The 19,733-nt window shown below is 34.8% G+C and overlaps 1 protein-coding gene across 9 annotated transcripts in view; it reads right to left on the bottom strand.

Moving 5' to 3' along the window:
- Window positions 1–19,733, bottom strand: part of LOC131805907 (uncharacterized) — a 496,437-nt gene that overhangs the window by 394,431 nt on the left and 82,273 nt on the right. Inside the window, exon 3 of one of the 9 annotated variants that reach the window (XM_059129672.1) lies at window positions 8,814–9,456. The exons of the other annotated variants lie outside the window; for them this stretch is intronic. Coding sequence (XP_058985655.1) covers window positions 9,427–9,456 — 30 coding nt within the window. The 3' untranslated portion in view covers window positions 8,814–9,426. Of the gene's footprint in view, window positions 1–8,813; window positions 9,457–19,733 lie in introns of those variants that run through there. 9 annotated transcript variants of the gene reach the window in all.

Below are 19,733 nucleotides of genomic sequence, written 5' to 3'. Positions count from 1 at the left end.
GCCGAACGTAGGATATGTCAAAAAATTCCAAAAACCCTTCTAGCAGTAACAAATATTTCAAAAATTATCGAAAGATAATTTCTTAAATAAATTACAACAATTCACAATTTATGCTGCTTTACCCCACTATGGCAAACCAACAACGGATATCGCACAAAGAGGAATAAAACACAAGCAACGTCGGCAGAGAAATCACTATGTGTAAAAAGCTACGCACCCACACAACAAGCCACGACAATTTGTTGGTGTCTTAACGAATATCAAACTGACGCTTTAAAAGGGCGCGTGGAATGATGGACTGCTGTTATTGTAATGTTTTGCAATGTCTAAACTGAGTATCGATCGACGTTTAGAAAAACGAAGGCGATTTACAAGAAAGTGAGGCCGACAAAATAACCGACGACCTGTTATTGCAAGAGTAGAACAACGAATTCTCATTAAAGAGCTCAGCCTTCAGAGGCGAAAAGAAATGTTAAAGTTAGAATCAAAGCACAGTTTGGTTGGTGAAGAATGCAGAAACAAATAAGCCAAACGACCGAATTTTATGAAATATGTATGTAAACTGTAATAAGAATGTAATGTGGTGATGCAAAGTCTTTTTCAGCTAAAGTGAAGGGTTATATCAACAACGAGGGGAATAAAATAACATTAACAACTTTGAAGAGCCACTTGTTGGACGTTGAGTTAACTCCGAGCGAAACAAAAGAGATGTTTGGATGTTGTTTATGTTACATGAGTCTTTCAGATCACATAAAAAGTTCAATATTTGAAACGAGAATTAGAAAACGAAACAAACGATGTATGATCAGTACAAAGGAAGCTAATTATTTTGCTAACAACATATTGATTTGGCATAGGGTAATGCACTTAAATAACACAAGAAGTTTGAATATAAGTCGACCAACTGACTTGTTTTCAAACGAATGGCAAATTTATGATCAAGGCGATGGAGGTCGATCAGTACAACGAATGATGTTATGGTATAAAAACGAGTGTAACAATAAAGCACGCGAAGGGTGATTGTATCTCGACCAATATTATGTTTCTTCGAATGAATACAGTTAACATACGCACTAACAATCACAGGTAGCTCACTTCAAATAGAGATCTGAATTTACGTACCTGGTTTTTAGTCTTATGTATGTTGATGATATGATGAGAGACGGTTTCTTCATCCAATAAAGGGAGCAGCGACAAGTGGATAGCTTCAATTCGGCTCGATACGACCAAAGTTTAACTCAGAAGAGTGGGGAGAATGGCTTCGACAGCGGCAATAACAACAAGAATTATTTAAAGTTATTATTATAATTAAGTGATGTAATGATGGTGACAGTTGAAGGTCGTTCGAGCTGGTGGTGTGCAAACAAAGAAATATGGCAAGAAATAAAACACAATAATAATTAGTATTAATGCTACTTTAAATTCATGGCCTTATTGGTGCTTCTTTCTTTTCTTAACCACAAAATTACCTTTCTGTAAAATGAGGTTTCTACCTGACAAGTGAACGCAAGGGTTCTGAGTGACCGCTTAGGGTCTCATGTGTTCTACTATTACAACTGCAACTACTTCCAATGAGAGCAAACCGACAATAACCAATTCCCAGCGGCGATCCATTCATTACGGTCACAGCCAAGGTTGTAGAGCAGATGCCAGTGCGCCAATTAGCATCCATGATTGATCGAGCAAGGGAAGTTGTGGTGGAACGTCTTGAATTTATACACAATAATTTGGACCATTTTTCACAAATTACTATCAGTTTTCCATATTGGATAACATTGTTGCTCCATATAATTCAAGTATGGGCAGGCGGTAAACAAGGCAAAGGTGGTAAACAAGTCGCTGAAGGCGGGAAAAACATAAAATTACCAGCAAAGACTTCGATATCAATAGGTGGTACTACGGAACAATGACTATCGAAGGTGGATAGGAGCAACTATTATTGGGGGAAGATTTGGAAAAAGCATTAACGGGTGGAGAAACAGACTACACAGAAACCGGTTTGACGAGACTGCCCAAAAACAGTTCGGAAGGTGATATTATATTAGAGACATTAGGTGTAGTTGAGTTGTAAGGTTTGAGGAGCCACAGCAGAAGAATAATTACCATTGTTTAGAGATTTGATCAAGGTGCTTATTTATAGTAGTCTAATACTAATAATATGCAGTAAATACATTATTGTATTTATCGTCAAAGAAATCAATATTTTCAACCTATGCAGTCTCGGATGCCGTGAGGTAGTTTTTACACATAGTGTGAGTGTTCTGAACTTTTTCCCACAATTCTCGAATTCTGAAAGACGCATTTCCAGGTTGTAAACCGTGAACTGCGTCGCATCAATTTTATCGAAATATTCTACACTCTTTAGAACAATGTCAGCGGCTCTAGTAAAACATCTGAGCGGGGTGATCGAGAATTTTGTTACGAAGAATTACAGATAGTACCAACAACTATTAACAAATTGCCCAGACTATTACAAGAATAGCCACAAAATGAAAAGATTCAAGTAATATATTTTGCTGGAATTTGTGCGAAAAATGCCGAACGTAGGATATGTCAAAAAATTCAAAAAACCCTTCTAGCAGTAACAAATATTTCAAAAATTATCGAAAGATAATTTCTTAAATAAATTACAAAAATTCACAATTTGTGCTGCTTTACCCCACTGTGGCAAACCAACAACGGATATCGCACAAAGAGGAATAAAACACAAGCAACGTCGGCAGAGAAATCACTATGTGTAAAAAGCTACGCACCCACACAACAAGCCACGACAATTTGTTGGTGTCTTAACGAATATCCAACTGACGCTTGAAAAGGGCGCTTGGAATGATGGTCTGCTATTATTGTAATGTTTTGCAATGTCTAAACTGAGTATCGATCGACGTTTAGAAAAACGAAGGCGATTTACAACAAAGTGAGGCCGACAAAATAACCGACGACCTGTTATTGCAAGAGTAGAACAACGAATTCTCATTAAAGAGCTCAGCCTTAAGAGGCGAAAAGAAATGTTAAAGTTAGGATCAAGGCACAGTTTGGAATGCAAAAACAAATAAGCCAAACGACCGAATGTTATGAAATATGTATGTGAACTGTAATAAGAAATGTGGTGATGCAAAGTCTTTTTCAGCTAAAGTGAGGGGTTATATCAACAACGAGGGGAATAAAATAACATTAACAACTTTGAAGAGCCACTTGTGGGACCGATGTTGAGTTAATTCTGAGCGAAACAAAAGAGATGTTTGGATGTTGTTTATGTTATATGAGTCTTTCAGATCACATAAAAAGTTCAATATTTGAAAGGAGAATTATAAAACGAAACAAACGATGTATGATTAGTACAAAGGAAGCTAATTATTTTGCCAACAACATATTAATTAGGCATAGGGTAATGCACTTAAATAACACAAGAAGTGTGAATATAAGTCGACCAACTGACTTGTTTTCAAACGAATGGCAAATTTATGATCAAGGCGATGGAGGTCGATCAGTACAACGAATGATGTTATTGTATAAAAACGAGTGTAATAATAAAGCACGCGAAGGGTGATTGTATCTCGACCAATATTATGTTTCTTCTAATGAATACAGTTAACATACGTACTAACAAATCAAGAATGGTGATGGTGTGGGCCGCGATAGCAGCCGATGGTTGCTCTCCGCTCGTATTAATCGACTATGATATGAGAATAAATGCCGAATATTATCGCGAAAATATTCTGGAGGGTGTATTATAAAGCCTTGGCACGCAAACAATTTGGCCGCAGACCTTGGACATTGCAACAGTACTCAGCACCATCGCCCTCAGCACGTGGGACCCAAGAATAAGTACAAAATGAGATTCCTCTCTTCATTTCCAGCACACACTGGCCACAAAATCTCCGGATATCAATCCGTTGGACTATTGCGTCTGGAGTATTTTGGAAAGCAAGGTTGGCATTAAAAAAACCAAAGTGTCGATCACCTCAAGCAAGCGCTTCGAACAAATCTAAACTTATTCTAAAATTTGATGTTATTTCCGACATTTTTGCTTTCATTCCATATGTATATATATATATATATATATATATATATATATATATATATATATATATATATATATATATATATATATATATTAGTTAAATAAGTTAGTCCAACCACACCACTGTGTCATACCAAAACCACTTCCAACTTTCCGCTGACACCACAAAATCAATCCAGCGAACTCAATCAACCTTCAACAAGAGGATCATATTCCACTGAACGGTGGGAACAACATTTAGCCAACGTAGCAGTTTATGCAAGTGGCGTGATCGCCACAGAACTCCTCAATTATAGTTATAAGACACAATTAAAATGAATTCTAAGCTGACTTCTGAATAAAGAGGTGCATAGCACCGCAAAAGCAATTAACAAGATTTTTAATTTCAAATAACTTTGACTTCGCAATAACAATTAGGAAGATTTCCGATTACAATTAACTGGCACCCAACATTCAATCCAACAAGGACCCAACCAAGTAGGAGGAAGCCCCTGAGTATCGTGAAGAAAAAAGGACGTCCAACAGAACAGCTGCCACCCGGTATAAAAAGAATATGGGGTATATAATAATATTAGTAAGTAGCAATAAGTGTAAAAAAATTGTGCAGCCATAGAAAAGACAAAATAAAAATAATTTGTGTAATCATAAAAAAATCAATTAAATATTTGTGAGCTAGGAAATTTAGAAAAAAAAGAAACTAAAATCATCTTGGCAAAAGAGAGATAAAATCAAACAAAGAAGAAAGATAAATGAAAATATTAAGTGATAAGTGATATGGACAAACTACTATTATAAATTGAGGCATAAGAGATTAGAAATAAAAAAAAAAAACATTAACAAAGTGTGAGCAATAAATTATTAAGAAAAAGAAATTATCAAATGCTTAGTGATTTGGAAAATCTAATATCGAAATATGACGCCATGAGTTTGTCAAATTCATGAATTTACGTCATGGAGAAAAGCGGTAGATAGGATTATAATTATATTATAATTATAATATTTACGAGCCTCAGAAAGGAACTGCGAAGTATTTCGCAATCCTACACACGATAAGGCATAAAGTAGTAGGAGAAGCTGACACAGCTTTGGAGTCGTATCGGACCCCATTGAATTGGAAGGCCATAGGAAAATCTTAGTCCTACATTTCTCAGACAGGGACATTTTGACTCTGGAATACCAGATGACGGTTTTATGTTTCTGAATTTTATCAGAAGGTTTACCACCACCTATCTCTGATCCTAGACAAGATCGACTGTTTGGATCTAGGAAGTGAAGCTTTGGAAGTTTTGACTCAGACATACAGGGACAAAGCTTTAGACACGTTTATACGCGGACTAAACGGCAATCTTCCCATCTTATTGAGTATAACTAACCCAACAAGTTTGCCCCAGGCACTCAATGCCTGTCTGAAACTAGGGAATTAGGGTGTACGCATCCAAGATGTCACTGAAAAGAGGCCTAAACCAAATAGTGTCCCACAAGCAAAGTTCCCAAGACAATTCTATCCTCAACTAATATTTGGGAATAGGAATATTCAAAGTGAACAAAGGTACAGAGGTCCAGCTGATAATGGTTATCAGACATTTCAGAACGGCCAACAGCAGTACCAAACAACCGGAAATTTTCCATACCGACCTCCAGAAAGGAATCATTTTGGACAAAATCAGTTTATTGGGCACAGACCTCCTCCTCCACCAAAACCTGCAGCCCCAATGGATGTAGATCAATCCATCCAGACCAGACAGGTTGACAACCAAAATAGGCCACAAATGAATAGTACTAGCAACAACAGACAGTTTAACTTCAAACGACAAAATTCTGGAAACGTTCATCAGCCGCAAAAACAACAAAGGATGTTCAACGTCGAGGCCAATGTTCGTGAAAACAATGAATCAGATGATTACGAAGACTCAACAGAGCAGCAATATGAAGTGAGCTATGACGGCGAGTATGAAGAAGATTTGGAACATCAACCAATAGTCGATGACGTTAATTTTTTAGATTAACTACTACGTTGCCATACATTCCATACAGAACGAAAAATGGTAACGAACTAAAATTCCTAATAGACACCGGATCAAACAAAAATTATGTTAATAGCAAATTCATCAGAAACCCTTTTAGAAACAAAACCCCTTTCTTTGTTAATTCCGTAGGCGGTGTAGTTAAAATTGAAAACCATAGCTTCATAGACATCTTCGATCGCGGGACAGGAAAACTCAAATTTTATATCCTTCCTGCTTTAGAGACTTTTGATGGGATAATTGGAAATGATAGTTTGAAATCTTTGAATGCTATAATCTATACGTGGAGATCCTATATCACTATTCTAAACGACATCAAATTTCCTTTAAAGGAACTGAAAGTAACTGAAATTCATAATATCAACCTACGTTTGGACCATCTTAGTCGTGAGGATGGAGATGAAATTAAAAAAATTCTGAATAAGTATCCCAATGTGTTCGCAAACCCTAACAAAAAGCTCACTTATTCAACAGTAGTACAAGCTGAAATTAAAACAAGTAATGACAACCCAGTTTATTCAAAGTCGTACCCCTATCCAATGGCATTGAAATCCGAAATTGACAAGCCAATCGAAGAAATGTTAAATGACGGAATAATTCGCCCTTCCCGATCTGCATACAATGCCCCCGTATGGATAGTGCCGAAAAAACAAGACAGCTCAGGCGTAAAGAAATATCGCATGGTAATTGACTACAGAAAGTTAAATGAGGTGACAAAACCTGATAGGTACACCATACCAGAAATTACAGACATTTTAGCTAACTTGGGAGACCAAATGTATTTTTCCACCCTAGATTTGAAAAGCGGATTTCATCAAATTCCCCTTAGAGAATCTGACATTGAGAAAACGGTTTTCTCCGTCAAGAATGGAAAGTTTGAATTCACGCGACTACCATTCGGCCTACGTAATGCTTCAGCAATCCTCCAAAGAGCACTTGACGACATTCTCAGAAATCAATCGGGAAGAGATGTTACGTTTACATCGACGACATCTTAGTATTCGGCAAGAGTAAGGAAGAACACATTGCGAATCTAGAAATAATATTCCGAACACTGGAAAATTCTAATCTGAAGCTAAATCTGGATAAAAGTGAGTTCCTGAAAGAAGAGATCAATTTCTTAGGATTTAATGTGAAAAAGGGAGGTTTCTCTGCGAACCCGGACAGACTCACGGCTATAGTAAATTTTCCGCAACCCAAAACGGTCCATGACCTACGTTCGTTCTTAGGATTGACTGGAGGAGTCCACAGAATCCTCATATGAATTCAAGATAGTGTTCCCTTCATGCTTAAAATTCAAGCTTTGTACCCTGATTACTTCAAAAATATTAAAATTAGATTTGCTCGCATATTGGTTGAAGATGTGATCGACGAAGAAAGACAGAAGCAGATTATAATCGAAACTCACAATAGAGCGCATAGGAACAATGCCGAAAATAGAAAACAAATCCTAGAAAATTTTTACTTCCCTTCTATGACTAGGAAAATAAAAAATTTGCTCAAGATCTGTAAAATATGCAAGGAGAATAAGTACGAACGACATCCGAACGTTCCGAAACTTCATGCAACTCCTATGCCAAAGCATCCTGGGCATACAATACACATTGACATCTTCTCTACCGACAAGTTTCGAGTTTTAACCGCAATAGATAAGTTTACAAAGTTTGCAATAGCAATAAATGTAGAAAGGCAAAAGTGTCGAAGATATTAGGAAACCAATACAAATAATAAAGAAAAACTGTAGGCCTTTTTGGTGGCAGACCAACAACCTTCGGGCCAGAAGACTATAAAAAAACCCGACTCAATAATTATGAAAAACTCCAAAAGAAGCAAGAAAATGATTTGGCGTACCATAATCAGGGTAGAAATGAGCCAAAAGAGTACAAAGAAGGTCAGAAAATATTTGTCAAACAAAACAGGAGGTAAGGAACAAAGTTCTCGAAACGATTTAAGGAGGAAGTAGTAAAAGAGAATATGCACTCAACTGTTCTAACGGAATCAGGAAAAAAAGTTCATAAAAGTCATATTAGAAACTAACAAATAAATTCACGTTACCTTTAGCTTTTACTTACAAGTTGCTCAGGCCTTATGGAAATCCTAGATTATTCTCAATCTGAGATCATCTTTATAGAAAGTGGAATAGGGAAAATCCAAACGGGTTATTTTAGAATATTGCACTTTATAGACGTCGATGAATGGAGCAGACCAAGACAAGTCTGAGAAATAACATCCCACCATCCCATCCACTTCTTCCCTTTCTCCTAGAAGACATCCGATCCATTAGATCCCTAATTAACAGGCTAACCCTTTCTAAAAGACATACCAGGGCGATTAATGAAATAGGAACTGTTTGGAAATGGCTCGCCGGAAGCCCTGACCACGACGACTTCCAGATTTTGGCTGACAAAATGAACAGCGTCATAGAAAATAATAATAATCAGATTATCATTAACGAAAGACTTATTGAACAGGTTAACAATGTCACTATCACAAATAATAAAATCTTGAAATCTCTCAAAAGTAATGAAAATGTGCAAAACACCCTAATCCTAAACGAAAAATATAAAATTGATGTAATTAAAGAGAAAATTAAGAATATAAATATTGCAATACAATTGTCAAAATCAAACATTGTAAACACATTTATGTTATCTGATGAAGAAATGATTGAAGTAGAAAAAATATTTTACGATGATAACATCCCCTTTATGAACTTAGAAGAAGCATTGAATTTTGCTAATATCAACATAGCATGTAATGATAAATTTATTAGTTACCAAATTATAATACCAAAAACTTTGAGCAATGTTTGTAAAAAATTAATTTTAAAACCTATTAAGAGAAACAATACCATTATAAATTTATACTTTAAGCAAATACTTGTATGTGAAAAGAGTAATTTTGGAATTAGAAATAATTGTAACATAATTGATGGGGTCACACTGTGCCTATCCAGCGAATTAAAAAATTTGACAAATAATAATTGTATCCCAAAATTAATAAGAAATATTCCTCATAACTGCTCTATTACTAATGCTGAACATATTAAGCAAGTAGAAGAAGTCGAATCTGGACTAATATTGTTAAACGATTTCACTGGAAATATTTTTGTAAATGAATCTGAACAAAAACTAAACGGTAGTTACTTGATAAGATTCCATAATGTTTATGTTAAGATCAATAACTCTGAATTCGAATCTAAAGAAGTAGCATATTCCAAACCGTTACCAGCATTACTTCAACATGTGTCAACGAGCAGTGATATTGAAGAAATTTTATCTTTGGAATTTTTAAAATCATTGCATGTAAGGAACAACCAACGAATCGAGCGATTGAATTTTAAATTCGAAAGCAGCATACTTACCAACACTGGCTTCGTGACTATAATGATATGCGTTGCATTGGTGATGGCTATTAGAAGAAACAAGAACACAGATAAGATTGTAGTCCGGAATGAATTTAATACTGATACAGCAGGAATTAATGAAGGGCGTAACAAGAATTTGATTTCACTACCTACTCCTGTAGGGATTCCATGCCGCAAGAGTCTTTACAATATACCATTTTACTAATCAAACGGGACGCTTGATTTTTCAGCAGGGAGGAGTGAACACCTTAGTCCAACCACACCACTGTGTCATACCAAAACCACTTCCAACTTTCCGCTGACACCACAAAATCAATCCAGCGAACTCAATCAACCTTAAACAAGAGGATCATATTCCACTGAACGGTGGGAACAACATTTAGCCAACGTAGCTTCTGAATAAAGCAATTAACAAGATTTATATATATATATATATATATATATATGTAAGAGGAATGATTTGGGGACTGTGAATCATTTCGGCCAATGTACCTGAAATGCGCGTATCACATACAACAATAGGGGTTGCCACCGCTATGTTAAATTTTACCATTTTTTACGTTTTTTTTTTTTCTAAACTATATTGAACGACCTCTCCTTTGAATTTTAATGAATATGAATATGTACTATAAGGGTACAAAAATCACTTAAATATACTAAAAGCAGCATATTCGTATTGGCCAAACGGAATGAGCTAAAATTCTAAAATTTGAAACGAGAGTAACTGATGCTCAAAAAATAACCTTTAAAATATAGCTATCAGTGGTGATAACTGTCTTCAGGGAGTACATAGGGAGAGCATCTAGAAATCGAAATATTCAATGAAGACCAAAAAATTAAGTCTAACAGCCTGTCTTTAACATTTAATACATGGTTTACTTGGTACAGACAAAGCTCAAATATCTTATCCCAAAAGATATCAAAACCTGTTGGTTAAGTCAGAGGTATGTAATCAAGAATATTTTCACCTGAGGTCCAAGATACCCAAGGAAGGTTAAAATCCCCTAAACAAATTAATGCAGAATTATCTGTAAGCAACGAAGACACCTTTGCAAATAAATCTGCATGATTAAGATAAATTTCAAGTTCAGAATTAGGTGAAATATATGAACAAGTTAAGAAAATGGTATTACCAATGATATTTAATTTTGCGCAGATAAATTCAATATTAGGATCCGCTGAGACATCAATCATTTCTGAAGGAATCGAGTTATGAACTGCTATTAGAACACCACCACCTTTTTTCGATAATCTATCTTTTCTGTAGACTTGATAATTATCAGAGAATAACTCAGTGTCCAGGACATCAGGTTTTAACCACGTTTCAGTGAAAGCAATTATTTTATATTCAGAAAAGAAACTTTTAAGGAAAACATCTCTAAGCTTAGTGTTTAACCCTCTTACATTTTGATAAAGAATCGGACAGACGTCATTTAGTTTTTTGGCGCAGTTACGATGTTTACAGACTTATCTACATTGGAGCGTTCTCTAAAAACAAATTCTTTTACCAAAATATCATCGGGCCAAAACGAACTACTAACAACAGTGTTAAAAAGTCTATTAGGAACTGTTATTTTAAACGACGAGATGTCGCGCTCCTGAGACGAGTTAAATTTAAAGATGTTTAAATCATTATCGCTAACGTCACGTAACTTAGATTTCATATAATTACGGATATTAACGATAGATGTTTCAGGATGAAGTCTGGATATAAAAACTGTTTTGCGACGTGCAACAACAACAAGCTGATTAGAAGTTGAAGGATCATCAGCATTTACAGCAGCCGAAGGGTTTGGAGGAACTTGCACCACAATTGCAGGTGGGTTAGAAAAAGCTCTTTTGGAAGTCGTACAATTCGAGATTGAGGTTGTAGCGTTGGTAGTAACACCCGAGTCTTTACGATTATCATGAGAAACTGGTTTATTACTATTAGGAGGAGGATTTGGTTTTGGATTAAATTATCGAGACCCAAATTGTTTGTTTCGATATTGCTAACAACACCTGAAGCTTTTTTCCTCTTTGGTGAACCATCAGATAATTCAAACCTGTTAACCAATTTTTCAATTTTTTCAAATTTTTTAAAAGTTAAATTAAAGCTTTTTTTTAACTTATCGATTTCAGCCTTAGTTTCTTTAAAAAGGCAATGATAATCAACTTGAAGATCTCTACAATCAAAACAAGACCAACGAAGACCTTTAGTCTTGTCAGTAATAAAATCATACTGTCTACCATTAAAACCAGCACATTTAAGATGCATAAAATTATCGCAAATAAAACAAGAAATAAGACGCTCATTGATGTCTCTAACTGAACAGTCTTTGAAAGAGCAAGCCATTATGTAAAATAACAAGTTAGATGAAAATACCAGTTAAATAATTTTTTATATGAAATAAGAAGGTAAACTGTGTAATGTGAACACGGTGTAATAATCAATATATTATTAGTGCCTAAAAGTATGCTAAAAATCTATTATTACGTACAGAACTGCTAAAGGGGAATCAGCTACAAACGTCAACACAAACAAAACACACGACGAAAATAAAACAAAAATGTAAAAGCACAATAAAACAAAACACTGATGTTTTACGCGGAAAATTTTAAATAAACTTATTAAGCAGGAAAAAACACTTTATTCACAAAAACTTCACACTTTTGGAAAAAAGATAAATAGTGTTAAATTAAATATCACAATTTAACACTTTTATGACGCTTTAAACACACAAAAAATTGAATTTTTATTTCGTTAGACGAAGACACAGAAAATAAACACTTTCAATCGAGCAGAGTTGCCAGATTTTCACAGCAGACATAGCACTGACGCAAATATTAGGATTTGCAAAGTTGGAACAAAATCGGATTATCATTTCTCTTCATCTGTGCAAAAAATATTTTTCTTTTGAAAATTTCGACCTTTTGTGGGGGAGGTAGCAGATGGAGCGGACCGATATATTCCATTTTAACATCAGACCATGGGTTAATATAAATATTCGGATGTGTAAACTTTTAAGACAATCGGACTCTTAAATCACTTATTATGAGAGTTGTAATTATTCAAAATTTTGACCATTTGTGTCCTTTTTCACACCTGGCCCAGCACTGGCGCAAAAATATGGGGATATGCAAAGTTGGAGCAACATCGAATTATCCTTTCTCTTTCTGTGCAAAAAAATGTATTTTTTGAAAATGTCGACCTTTGTGGGGGAGGTAGCAGAAGGAGTGGACCGATATGCCCATCTCCGAACTCGATCTAAGTTTGACAAAAATATTACGATGTACCAAGTTTGGACCAAATTGGATACTCCCTTCGGGAGTTATCGTGCGCACCAGCCAGCCAGCCAGAAAGACAGACGGACGGACGGACATCGGTTTTTTTTACTGTTTTAACCGTACCAAATGATATATACCCTGTACCATTTACATACGTTACCGAATTCATCCGTTTTATGTTCCAAAAAAAAAAATAAATAAGTAAAATTAACATGACCCAGCGCAGATTTGAACTCCCAACCCAGTGCATGCCAACAGTTGCCCTTAACCAACCCGACAACCACTCCACTGCAACACTATGATCTAAAATCGCAATCTGAATCGTGCAACATGTTTATAAACAAAAGTTCATGTCGATGTTGCATCTGAAACTCTTAACAGCATCGTCATGGAAAGTAACGGCCCATGAAAATTAAAATTCAGGTATTTATAGTTCAGTTTTTGTTCTACTTTTTTATTACTATTATTAGATGAAATATATTCTGGACATGATGCCTATTTCTTCTTTTTATAAATCAGATTTAAGACTTTTGTTAATTTTAAATATTTGTTTCACAATATCGATGTATCAAAAAGGTCATGCCAAATTATGAAAAATAAAATTTTTTTACTCCCTTAAATTATTTCTTTCTTATTTGCTCACGGCTGATATAGGAATAGAAATATGAAATTTTCCGCAAAAAAGCAAAGAAGAAAATATGAGATAAACCTATTATAATTGAAATAATAGAATTCACATATTGTTATTTTGCACATTATTTTAATAAAATTGTGTTTGTACCAATATGAACAGTTTATTTGGTTCACGTACACAGATGTTAAGCTGTTGTCCTTTCATGTAGTTGCATTTCTCATAACAAACCATTCCCTTTAGTATACATTCAAGCTAGCGGCCATCAAAATGTAAAACTATTGTTTTTATTTAGATTGCGAAATCATCAGTAGTGTTGTGGCTCAATCCGTAGGAGGTTGGCGCTTAGTTATTTTTGTTGATTGCGACTCAGGTGACTCTGGTTCAATTCCTGGTCAGGTCAGTTTTTTAAACATAAGTTTTTTTTTTTAAGAAATTTATTAGTTGAATCATTTTCCACTAATAGCTATATTTTAAAGGTTATTTTTTGAGCATTAGTTACTCTCGTTTCAAATTTTAGAATTTTAGCTCATTCCGTTTGGCCAATACGAATATGCTGCTTTTAGTATATTTAAGTGATTTTTGTACCCTTATAGTACATATTCATATTCATTAAAATTCAAAGGAGAGGTCGTTCAATATAGTTTAGAAAAAAAACGTAAAAAAAATGGTAAAATTTAACATAGCGGTGGCAACTCCTATTGTTGTATGTGATACGCGCATTTCAGGTACATTGGCCGAAATGATTCACAGTATAACAGATGACCCCAAATAAGTCTCAAAGAATATAAAACGTCGTAGAACATATAATATAAATTATTTCGCTCAGATATCGGGTTATGTATGCTTATATAATCTAAATTGTTACTAAATCATTTTTCTATGCTGTCCCCAAATCATTCCTCTTACATATATATATATATATATATATATATATATATATATATATATATATATATATATATATATATATATATATATATATATATATATATATATATATATATATATATATATATATATATATATATATATATATATGTGTGTGTGAGGAGAACTATTCAGGGACTAAGTTTGGATACACCGATCTTTCTGGGGACATTTTCGGTTTTGAGGTTTGAGGTGAGGTATTCTTGATGAACGTAAAACTCTCAGACCATTTATGTCTATTTCTCTGTTTTTTTCTTTCGAAAAATACCGTTGCCTTTCATTTTACCTTTAAAATACAGGTATCAGTGGAAAATGATTCAACTAATAAATTTCTTAAAAAAAACTTGTGTTTAAGAAACTGACCTAACCAGGAATTGAACCAGGGTCACCTGAGTCGCAATCAACAAAAATAACTCAGCGCCAGTCGCATACCGATTGAGCCACAACACTACTGAAGATTACGCAATCTAAATAAAAACAATAGTTTTACATTTTGATGGCCGCTAGCTTGAATGTATACTAAAGGGAATAGTTTGTTGTGAGAAATGCAACTACATGAAAGGACAACAGCTTAACATCTGTGTACGTGAACCGAATAAACTGTTCATATTGGTACAAACACATTTTTATTAAAATAATGTGCAAAATAACAATATATGAATTGTATTATTTCAATTATAATAGGTTTATCTCATATTTTCTTCTTTGCTTTTTTGCGGAAAATTTCATATTTCTATTCCTATATCAGCCGTGAGCAAATAAAAAAGAAATAATTTAAGGGAGTAAAAAAAATTTATTTTTTTATAATTTGGCTTGAACTTTTTGATACATTGATATTGTGAACCAAATATTTAAAATTAAGAAAAGTCTTAAATCTGATTTATAAAAAGAAGAAATATGCATCATGTCCAGAATATATTTCGTCTAATAATAGTAATAAAAAAGTAGAACAAAAACTGAACTATAAATACCTGCATTTTAATTTTCATGGTTCGTTACTTTCCATGACGATGCTGTTAAGAGTTTCATATGCAACATCAACATGAACTTTTGTTTATAAACATGTTGCACGATTCAGATTGCGATTTTAGATCATATTGTCGCAGTGGAGCGGTGGTCGGGTTGGTTAAGGGCGACTGTTGGCATGCACTGGGTTGGGAGTTCAAATCTGCGGTGGGTCATGTTACTTTCATTTATTTTATTTTTGTTTTTGAGCAAAAACGGATGAATTCGGTAATGTATTATAAATAGCACAATTTTTTTTATCATTAAATACAATAGACCTACCAATGTTTCATAATATTTATTATACCCTCAGCCATATGGCTAGAGTGGGTATATACAAAGACAAAAAATATAATAAGATGGGACATTACATTGTTACTTTTCTTCAATAGATGGCGTTGGTTGTGGAAAAATATGTTATGTCACGATATCGCGACAGGTTTATCACATTTTTAGGGTTTTTGTTGATTTTTATCGATTCAATGTACAAGGAAATGCTTTGGAATAGATTTTTGAGAGCATGCCTATCATAACTGATAATTTTTTCCGCTTTCTAAAATTTCCAGTATATTTCTGTTATGTCGCCTGCCATCTATTATCTGATAGAACAAGTTAAAAAGTATCTTTCGGTTATGCCGACAGTTGTATACCCTCAGCCAATGTACCCCTTATGGAGTAGGTTCCGAAGAAATGGGCCAATATTGGCCATTTTCTATCGGACCTTAATGATATAAATATTGCGTCGTGACAGGTTTGAAACATTTAACTTTGGTAATATTTTAACTTTACATGACATATATCATAATTTTTAGAAAATGTGAACATGTGCGTGAGGTACCAGATATAGTCGATCGAAGTATTCCATTTTCATGCTTTATCTAGTAGATATACAAATATTGGTATGGGCAATATTACAAGAAAATGAAACATTTATATCCAATTTATGGAAAATCATATATTCCATATTCATCTCAGGTTTCTGGCAAAGAGAGATATATTTAGATATAGTAAGTTTTAAAGAATCGCTGACTTGTTTAGCAAGTTATGACAGATAAAAATATCGAAAATTGTGACCCTTTGTGGGTGAGGTACCAGAAGGGGTTCACTGATAGATATCATCTTCACAACAGATATTGTATTAGAAAAAATGTTTGTGTGTGTGAAATTTGAAGAGTGTTGAATGCTTATTTCGCTTTCTTTGGGCGTTTTGTTTTCCAAACTCGTGAAACCTATGTGGGACAGGTAGCAAACGAAATGATCTCTAACATCTTTATAACAGATCTTGTGTGGATGAAAATATTGAGATGTACTATGTCTTGAATGGAATCGTATGAGCTTCATGTGTATTCAAAATTTTATCTATTTTCACAGCAGATCTCTTGTTAGTGTAAATAATGGAATGTGTGAAATATAAAGTGAACCTGATGCTTTTGATACGGTTAAAACGTGCCTAGTCAAAATAACGCTTTTAGACACTAGGTCTCTGTGAACCAAATCCGGTACGGGACATTTGGAGTCTATCGGGCGATGTCCGTCCATCCGTCAATCTGGCTGGTGCGCACGATAACTTTCAAAGGGACCAACCGATTTGGTCCAAACTTGGTACATCGTAATATTTTTGTCAAAACTTGTATCAAGTTCCGAGATGGGCAATATCGGTCCACTGCTTCTTGTACCTCCCCCACAAAATGTCAATATTTTCAAAGAAAATAATATATTGTACAGAAAGGGAAAGCATAATCCGATTTTGCTCCAAATTTGCAAATCCTAATATTTGCGTCAGATGCACTAGGTCAGATACGAAAATGGACAATATCGGTCCACTCCATCTAGGACCACTCCCACAATGGGTCAAAATTTTGAATAATTACAACTCTTATAAAATCTGATGTAAGAGTCCGATTGTCTTCAACTTTCGCACATCCCAATAATTTTAATTACACAAGGTCTGGTGTTAAGATGGAACACATAGGTCCAATATATATATTTTCTGCACAGAAAGAGAAACGATATTCCGATTTTGCTCCAACTATGCAAATCCTAATATTTGCGTCAGTGCCAGGTCCGGTGTGAAAATGGACAATATTGGTCCACTCCATCAAGTACCTCCCCCACAAAGAGTAAACATTTTGAATGGTTACAACTCTAATAAAGTGTGATGTAAGAGTTCGGTTGTCTTCAAATTTCACACATCCCAATAATTTTATTAACCCAAGGTCTGGCGAAAAGATGGAATACAATTCTTCAGGTACCTCTCCCAAAAAGGTTGACATTTTGTATATCAATTAAGCTTATAAAACGCGAAATAAATATCTGATTCCACTCCACACTTGGTACATCTCAATATTTCTATCAACACAGGATTTGTTATAACAAGTAAAAAAACAGTAAGTTCGACCGGGCCGAACTTTGAATACCCTCCACCATATGGGAAGAATTACAAAATTTTCAAAAACACACAATCCATTAAGAATTGTTAACTGTTAAAATCTTAAAAATACCGAATATTGCATGGTGCCGATACATGGGGGATATAAGATATTGTGGATCTATATAGACAATACTATTTCAGGGGATAAAGTACTCACACGGAACTCCTTTTATGCAATTTCAGAATTCCGTTGAAAAGTGTGGATAAAATCATCTAAATATCGAATATCGGAATACCGTTATATGGGGGATATACGATATTGTAGACATATATAGACAATTCTCTTTCAGGGGTAAAGTACTCACAAAGAACACCTTGTGTACAATTTCAGACAATTTCATTGAACAATGTGGCTAAAATCATCAAAATACCGAATATCGGGGGGTACCGTAATATGGGGGCTACACGATATCGTGGAGCAATACAGACAATTCTCTTTAAGGGGATAAAGTATTCACAAGGAACACTTCGAGAGAATTTTCAGATAATTTCGTTGAAAAATGTGGGTGAAATCATCAAAATACCGAATTTGGGGGTACCGTTGTATGGGGGATATACGATATCGTGGACATATATAGACATTTCTCTACCTGGGGGTAAAGTACTCATAAAGAACTCCTTGTGTACAATTTCAGACAATTCCATTTAAAAATCTTAAAAATACCGAATATCGGGGGGTACCGTCATACGGGGCCTATACGATATCGTGGACCTATATAGACAATTCTCTGCCAGAGGGTAAAGTACTCATTAGGAACTTCTTGTGTACAATTCAGACAATTCCATTAAAAAATGTGACTAAAATCATCAAAATACCGAATATCGATATCGTGGACGTATATAGATAATTCTCTACAAGGGGACAAAGTAATCGTTACGAACTCCTGTTTACAAATTCAGACAATTTCATTGAAAAATGTGGCTGAAATAATAAAAATACTGAATTTCGGGGGGTACCGTTATATGGGGACTATACGATATCGTGCACCTATATAGCCCATCTTCGAACCTAACCGGCCTGTTGAGCAAAGACAGATCTTTGCAAAATTTTAGTTTCCTATCTTAATTAGTTTCGACTGTAGCGTGATTACAACAGACGGACAGGGCTAAATCGTCTTAGAATTTTACTCTGATCAAGAATATATTTAGTTTGTTGGGTCTAAAATTATTATTTCGATGAGTTACAAACGGAATGACGAACTTAATATACCCTCCATACTATGTATGGTGAAGGGTATAAAAACGGTAGAGATCGGACTATTCTTTCTGGTTAATCCCTCACAAAGGGTCAAAGTTTTGAATAACCAAAACGTTTATAAAATCCGAAGTAATCATGATGTTCTCTTTATGTTTCACACATCCCATTATTTCCACTAATAAAAGATCTGTTGTGAAGACGGGATATATCGATCCACTCCTTCTGGTACCTCCCCACAAAGGCTCAACATTTTGAATATCCATAAATTCAAATATTAGGATTTGCAAAGTTGGAACAAAATCGGATTATCATTTCTCTTCATCTGTGCAAAAAATATTTTTTTTGAAAATTTCGACCTTTTGTGGGGGAGGTACCAGATGGAGCGGACCGATATATTCCATCTTAACATCAGACCATGGGTTAATATAAATATTGGGATGTGTAAAATTTTAAGACAATCGGACTCTTAAATCACATTTTATGAGAGTTGTAATTATTCAAAATTTTGACCATTTGTGGGGGAGGTACTTGATGAAGTGGACCGATATTGTCCATTTTCACACCTGACCCAGCACTGGCGCAAAAATATGGGGATATGCAAAGTTGGAGCAAAATCGGATTATCCTTTCTCTTTCTGTGCAAAAATATGTATTTTTTGAAAATGTCGACCTTTGTGGGGGAGGTACCAGAAGGAGTGGACCGATATGCCCATCTCCGAACTCGATCTAAGTTTGACAAAAATATTACGATGTACCAAGTTTGGACCAAATCGGATACTCCCTTCGAGAGTTATCGTGCGCACCAGCCAGCCAAAAAGACAGACGGACGGACGGACATCGCTTTTTTATTTTACTGTTTT

The sequence above is a fragment of the Musca domestica genome, unplaced genomic scaffold (assembly GCF_030504385.1).
Source record: "Musca domestica strain aabys unplaced genomic scaffold, Musca_domestica.polishedcontigs.V.1.1 11, whole genome shotgun sequence".
NCBI classification, from domain to species: Eukaryota; Metazoa; Arthropoda; class Insecta; order Diptera; family Muscidae; genus Musca; species Musca domestica.
This window is presented reverse-complemented; position numbering and strand designations above follow the sequence as displayed.